The sequence below is a fragment of the Cherax quadricarinatus genome, chromosome 98 (genome assembly GCF_038502225.1).
Source record: "Cherax quadricarinatus isolate ZL_2023a chromosome 98, ASM3850222v1, whole genome shotgun sequence".
Lineage (NCBI taxonomy): Eukaryota > Metazoa > Arthropoda > Malacostraca > Decapoda > Parastacidae > Cherax > Cherax quadricarinatus.
The window spans coordinates 8521311-8528810 of record NC_091389.1 but is presented as its reverse complement, the minus strand read 5'-3'; the positions used below and the strand labels follow the sequence as shown (position 1 = coordinate 8528810).

The 7500-nt window shown below is 41.8% G+C and overlaps 2 protein-coding genes across 30 annotated transcripts in view; one reads left to right on the top strand and one right to left on the bottom strand.

Annotated features, from left to right (window-relative positions):
- LOC128702468 (tigger transposable element-derived protein 1) overlaps positions 1 to 7500 on the bottom strand; it is a 490624-nt gene that overhangs the window by 347266 nt on the left and 135858 nt on the right. The gene's annotated exons all lie outside the window — the stretch shown is intronic.
- cora (erythrocyte membrane protein band 4.1 like coracle) overlaps positions 1 to 7500 on the top strand; it is a 139065-nt gene that overhangs the window by 89154 nt on the left and 42411 nt on the right. For 14 of the 17 annotated variants that reach the window (XM_070105314.1, XM_070105301.1, XM_070105299.1 and 11 more), the window contains one exon: positions 6179 to 6274. The exons of the other annotated variants lie outside the window; for them this stretch is intronic. In XM_070105314.1, the coding sequence (XP_069961415.1) occupies positions 6179 to 6274 (96 nt within the window). The remainder of the gene's footprint in view (positions 1 to 6178; positions 6275 to 7500) is intronic. 17 annotated transcript variants of the gene reach the window in all.

Below are 7500 nucleotides of genomic sequence, written 5' to 3'. Positions count from 1 at the left end.
ATAAACTTGCCATCCCTCCCTCACACAAACAAATAGCCAATAAGAACATAACAATGGAACAACACTGCAGGTCTACTGGCCCATACAAGGCAGGTCCTTATCAAAATGACCTCCACCCAAAGCTACCCAAGAATTTACTCCCGTACCCAATGACACAAATCAAACTCAGCTCCTCCAACTCGTATATTTGTCCAATCTCTTCTTAAAGCTACCCAAGGTCCTAGCCTCGATCACCCTACTGGTAAGTGTGATGTTAAATAAGAACTTAAGAAAGTAGGAACACTGGAACAGGCCTGCTGGCCCATACTAGGCCGGTCCTTCACAAATCCAACCCACTAACAGAACAAATGCTACCCAAGCAATAAACTCAGATGCAAGTCCGACTCAAATCCAACCCCTTTCACTCGTGTATTTCTTTCTTTCAACACACCGGCCGTATCCCACCGAGGCGGGGTGGCCCAAAAGGAAAAACGAAAGTTTCTCCTTTTACATTTAGTAATATATACAGGAGAAGAGGTTACTAGCCCCTTGCTCCTGGCATTTTAGTCGCCTCTTACAACACGCATGGCTTACGGAGGAAGAATTCTGTTCCACTTCCCCATGGAGATAAGAGGAAATAAACAAGAATAAGAACTAGAAAGAAAATAGAAGAAAACCCAGAGGGGTGTGTGTATATATGTGCTTGTACATGTATGTGTAGTGTGACCTAAGTGTGAGTAGAAGTAGCAAGACGTACCTGAAATCTTGCATGTTCATGAGACAGAAAAAGGACACCAGCAATCCTACCATCATGTAAAACAATTACAGGCTTTCGTTTTACACTCACTTGGCAGGACGGTAGTACCTCCCTGGGCGGTTGCTGTCTACCAACCTACTACTTAAACTCGTGTATTTATCCAACCTAAATTTGAAACTACCCAAGGAGGAACACTGCAATAAGCCTGTTGGCCCATATTAGGCCAGTCCTTCACAAATTCAACCCACTAACAGAACAAATGCTACCCAAGCAATAAGCTCAGGTGCAAGTCCGACTCAAATCCAACCCCTCTCACTCGTGTATTTATCCAACCTAAATTTGAAACTACCCAATGTTTTAGCTTCGATCACCCTACTAGGCAGACCGTTCCACTCATCAACTACCCCTATTACCAATGTTCATTTATACATTTTATTAGTGCCCTAGAGTCCTTATGGAGGGGGATTCCCCTTCCAAATAACCTCTCTTCCCTCTCTCCTCCTCCCTGTCTTCCATTCACCAACAACAACCTTCAATAAAGGTAACTGTCATGTTGAATGTTCATTCTTTTGTGCATGTAAATCTATCTTTTAGGTAAAAAAAAAATTATTGTTGATACTTCTGGGTGTCTGGAACGAATTAATTGGATTTACATTATTTCTTATGGGGAAAATTGATTCGAAAATCGTCCATTTCGATAATAGTCCCACTTCCAGGAACGGATTATGGACGATTATTGAGGGACCACTGTCGTTCGACCTGTAGAGCATATATGAAAAGATTGTTGAGTGCATAGTTCGGTGTATTTCTAGAACTATTGGGGTTTATGATGGCTTGTTCTTCACTTTGTAGCCGTCTGGTTGTGTTATTCCGACCAACTTTTATATTTTGGTCAGCATAATGCAGCGTATATATGAATTTGAATACTTTTTATCGAGGCCCGTTACATTATTGTCCTTTATATTGAGGGTTTACTGTGTATGCTTTGAATGCCGAGTGTTTGTTTACCAGCGGATAGTTGCGAAACTACATTAGTTTGTACTGTGAGGTGGCCACAACTTGTGTCAACAGTATAATACTGTAGAGCATATACTATGATAACCCCCTTTATAGCCATGATCCCAGGCCAAGCTTTAAGTCACGTGACCCCTGTTTGTACCTTGCACATAGGAGCCTGAGAGGGCTCTCCCTCACTCTTGGATAGACCTAGGGGAGAGGCCAGGCTCTGCTATGTATTCCAATGTATTGTCTTCATGACAGTACAGGAAATCCTCAACTTACAAATACATTGGGGACTCAGGAAATCGTAATGACACGATTGCAAACAAACCGTACCACAGGTAGGGTTTGAACCCACGGGTTCTAACCCCGCCCCTGTTATGGTTTGTTTACATTGGGGACGTCCTGCATTGTATATAATATTCATAATACAGAAAGTCTTCAACTTAACAAACATGCTGGGGAACTCCTGTATTGTGCTTGGTAATATTATACAACGCAGAAGGTTCTCAGTGTGTTCGTAAGGTGAGACTTACGTTACACGTATTGTTACAATCACTTCCTAACCACGAACCCAACATAATAATGCTGATGGTAATAATTTATGTGGTGATAAGAGAAAAATCCTTTAAGCCATGGATCCCCAACCTGTTGCCCACAGACTGCATGTGGCCCTTATAGGAAATGGATGTGGTCCTCTTGTGAAATTATGAATTCCACATTGCGCAGTATCGACAAAATCGTGCGGCCATTGTCACATGTGGCCATCAATTGTGGCCCACTTGTGTAGGGAGGTTGAGGACCATTGCTTTAAGTGGTTCATAATGACTGCAAGATGTGGCATGAAATACAAACATGATGATGCGCAGAAATGTAGTGTAAGGATATCTTTTATTGACAATACAGTGGACCCCCCGGTTAACGATATTTTTTCATTCCAGAAGTATGTTCAGGTGCCAGTACTGACCGAATTTGTTCCCATAATGAATATTGTGAAGTAGATTAGTACATTTCAGACCCCAAACATACACGTACAAACGCACTTACATAAATACACTTACATAATTGGTCGCATTGGGAGGTGATCGTTAAGCGGGGGTCCACTGTATTTCACCCACTCATTGGACTTGCAAAGCCCAGTATATGGACAAAACGTAATAAATCTCATTACAGTCCCCTCAAGGGAGGTTCCTTGATGCTGGTGAGGGGCTCTTGATCTAGGGAATTGGATCTGTGCTCTGGTTCCCTGAATTGAGCCTGAATACCTTCCATATCCCCCCCCCTCCCATGTGTGCTGCATAATCTTATGAGTTTAGCACTCCCCCATGATTATAATAATTTATGGGGATGGGTGGTGGGAGATGAGCTTCAGCTCTTGGCCCCACTTCTTAACCTTTGACTATCTGATATGATCAAGCTCCATCTTACCTGGATTTTGAACCCTTGTATGCACAAATTTGGATGGTACTTCCTGTAGCACTCCTCACGGCCCTTTCTAACTATATCTCTGTTATCCTCTCCACCCTCGCTAGTCTCTAATCCAGCAAGCACACCCTATCCTACAGTGCTGTATGATCCTTATGGGATTAGTGCTTGGTTTTGATTATAATGAACCCCTGTAGTGCCTTGGTTTTCACTGTGCCACTGCTCAGCACTGACATATGCAGTGGTTCGAGAGTGTTTGGTACAGGATGAGGAATTAGACAGGTTTCTCCAACCAGTGGCTTTATCAGTTTAATATAGAGGTATTGGAAGGTGTTGAAACTGAAGAAAGTAGAGACGGTAATCTGTCCCTCAGCCTGGCAGAACTATGCAGGAGGGCACAGCACATACATCATTGTCTCCTCATTTTTCTACGTTTTCGTTAGATTGAAATTGAGTCATTGTTCATTATGTTCCACCCATACACAAATACCCGCACATAGGATAGAGGAGCTTACGACGACGTTTCGGTCCATTTAAAATGTGTGATTTTGTAAATAATCCAAGTCGGACCGAAACGTCGTCGTAAGCTCCTCTCTCCTATGTGTGGGTTATTTGCCTATTGTTCCAGTCACTGTATTGTGCCTTTTTGTTATTTATGTTCCACTTGCCAGTGATTGTCACTGGCAGGTGGAACAACAGTTTAGTTGAAAGTCAGCAAAAACGTGGAACACCAAAAGGAGATGCTGTATATACGGGGCCCTTCTGTACTCTGAACACAATTGAAGATGAGGTAGTCAGTCCCTCAGCTTGGAATCTTGTGTTCAGCACCTTAAGTCTTGTAATGGCGCAGAATATGGTTAAGTGAAACTCGTTAGTTCTGTTGGATCAGGGGCAGAGATATTTTGGAGATGAGGTTAAGCTAGGTAGGCTTTTCAGGAAGCAGGACAAGCGTTTCCTGATGCAGGTCTAGGTCACATAATGACCCACAGCTGGAGCTTTTGGTCATCTGACCGAGGCTTTCTGCTGGCTTACTGGTCCACCCTATTAAAAATTATGGTTATGATTATGATCCACAAGTCTGGCTCGCCAGACTTGAGTCCTGGAGGTATTGGGGATATTGCAGTTCAAGAGAGCCATCTGATCACCTCCCATTCTCTAGGTGCTGTATTACCCCTATGGATTTAGTGCTTCTTCTTAAAAAATGTGTCTTCTGGTTTATTTAAGTATGTGAAAAGTGAAAAAAAAAATTTTAAGTATTTAATAATGTACATACGAACATGTGATAAATGTCTCGGTCTTCCACACACGAACATCCATACAGAATTTTATGTAATATAATTGTAGAAGACATTTTATTAAGGTGTTTTTTCAGTGGCTATTGGCCAGTGTATGCCATGTACATTTATTATTGATATAAGCATTAGGAATGGATTGACGCACTTCACTGTAAACCACATTTGTACCGAGTTTTCCAGCAGTTATGAAGTTTTTTTTTTTTTTTTTTATGTTTGGAGGTTAATTATAGAATGTTTTGACTGAAACATTGGACTGCATTCATAAGTCAGTGAAAATCTTGACTGATAATTTGATTTTTGGATAATTTTGTTTATTGATTTGTAATAGCGAATTACTGGAAGGACCCAAGAAAAGTATACTTAAATTGTCTTTATTATACCCGGGTATGCTGTACTCAGTGAGGACAAATATTAAAATAGTTGTACTGATCAGAATTAATGTTGATATTGAGGAACAGATAAAGTTACCTTCACATTCACTTCGATTATTTTTTTTTTTTTTTACTCAGAGGCCATCTCCCACCGAGGCAGTGTGACCAAAAAAAAAAAAAAAAAAAAAGAAATAGCAAAAAATGCACAATACCGTGACTGGAACGATACACAAATAACCCGCACATAAAAGAGAGAAGCTTACGACGACGTTTCGGTCCGACTTGGACCATTGACAAAGTCACACTGTGTGACTTTGTCGTCGTAAGCTTCTCTCTTTTATGTGCGGGTTATTTGTGTAAAAAGAAGAAATGCTGCCATCGTGGAATGAGTGATGGTGAAAGTGTTTTTCCTTTTCTGGGGTCACCCTGCCTTGGTGGGAAATGACCGTGTTAAAAAAAAAATAATCGAACTGAAGGTGAAAGTTGACAGAATTGTTTAACGATCCACATCTGTGTACAGTGGAACCTTGCTTTTCGAGATTAATCCATTCGAAAAAGTCTGACGATAAATCGAATCGTATGAAAACTGAAGCTATATTTCCCATAAGAAATAATGCAAGTCCAATTAATCCGTTCCAGACACCCAAAAATATTAACAAAAAATACATTTTATAGAAATAGCTATAGTTTTACATGCAAACTAGGGCATAAGAAAACCCAGGTTCCACTGTATACCTCAACCAGGGTTAAGCTCCTCCAGTGTATGTAAAATCCTTTATTCAGTTAAAGCATTATGTGTCATAATTTTGAGGAATTTTTCTTCTGCTGCTTATATATGATGTATCTTCTTAAGCTCTGAACTGTGGAGATGTATTGGGTGAAGTGAGTGCATCCATTCCTAAACTAGTGGCTGCTAGATTGGTTTAGTTATGAGTGTCACGGGCCTGTGATGACGCATGGCTGACTTGACAATAACCAGCTGGGAGTCGCACTCATTGATTGGGCGAGTCTGCTGGTGCTGCCTTACTTCCACACTAACCTGGCATGTTTCCCCTCCCCTCCTCCTCCTCCTCTTCCTCCCTCCATTGACCTGCATTCCTTATCCTTACTCTTGCCTTTTCTCTCTCCTTCAATTTCTCTCTGGTTCTCCTCCTTTTCCTTCTGTACATTCCCTCAACTTCCTTTCTGTTCATTTTTTTTTTTCCTAATGTTCCCACCCTGTCCATTCCATCTATCATTCCTCAATGCTTGCTTCCTTTCCATCCTTCTCTATCTTTTGGTCTTCATTTCATCTGTCCCTCTCCTGCTTCCCTCCACCCCTCCCCCAACGGCTTGTGGTGTGCGTGGAGCAGAGGAGAACCGGCCGGAGCAGCGGGGCATCCTCCTCGCAGAGTTCCGTCAGTTCCGAGGAGGGGAACTTTGAGCCGCCCACCGGGGAGAAGTCCAAGGTATGAAAGGCCTCGTGTTTCCCCGACTCTCTCTGTATTCGTTTCGGCATCAACTTGCCCATTTAGCATACCTTCTGTTGGCGATGGCTGACTTGCTACCCTTTTTTTTTTTTCTTTCTTTATTTGCTTTAGGGTTTGGGGTTGGTTGTTCTCCAAGGGTGCTCAAATGAGCAATATTGGACAACAGCTTAAGATAACAAGGGGCTTTCTTGAGACAGTTAACTAAAGGGACACACATTAGTAGGCTTCTAGGAAATACACTGGTAGCAGAGAATACTTTTAATACAACATTTAACTCAAAGCTGATAAAGCCCAGTCAGGGTGAAATGTTTTATGAAAAGGATTCTCTTTTGCCGGTGTCTATTTCCGCTTGGCAGTTTTTGCCTATGTCTAGTTTCTCCTGTTCTAAGTAACCTTTAACCTTTTACATCAATATAAAAGTTGCATGGGTAAGAATAATGGTAATATTAAATCTTTACTAAATCATGGTAGCATAAAATGTCTCAGATTTCCGATGTTTTAGAGGGATCCTCTGAACAATTGGGCAGTTGTTACCTTGGAGGAGAGAGATGACGACTTGGAGGAAACCCGACACTAGCTTTGGCATGGTTGCATGCTCTGAGGATGAATCCAAGGACTCCTTCCCTCCGATGCTCTTCCCCCCCTCCCCCTCTCCTTTTTCCCACGTGTTTCCAGGTGCCACTGGGGAAGAAATGCCCTCTCAGACCCAAACTGCCGCTGACTGGACGCTTTTCGGGCTGACTGCTCCCTCCCTCCCTCCCTAACCAAGCATGCTGTTATCTTTTGCGTGCGTTCCGTCTCCGGTCGCAGTTTGTCTGCTTGGCATGCTTATCACTGGAGAAACCTCACTTGGAGACACAAATAATAATAATAGCGCTAGTATTTCGACCTCTAAGATAAGACCGTTTACCACAGTAAGTACATATATATCAAAAGGCTGTGTTTGTGGGTCAATGCCCCCTTTGCTCAGTCCCAAGCTAATAAAAATAGTCCCCCTCTTTTTCACATATTTAATACTGCCATTCACCAAGGTAAAAATGACCTTCAGTCTCAAAAAAGAAAATACATTTACCATAATTTATTTAATAGCACTCTTGCCAGAAGTGGACAGACATCACAATTCAAAGAACCTTTGACACTAGTAATAATGTTAGAATTACCAACAGTATGTTCGGTAAATGGACACAGATGCAACTAATGTGACA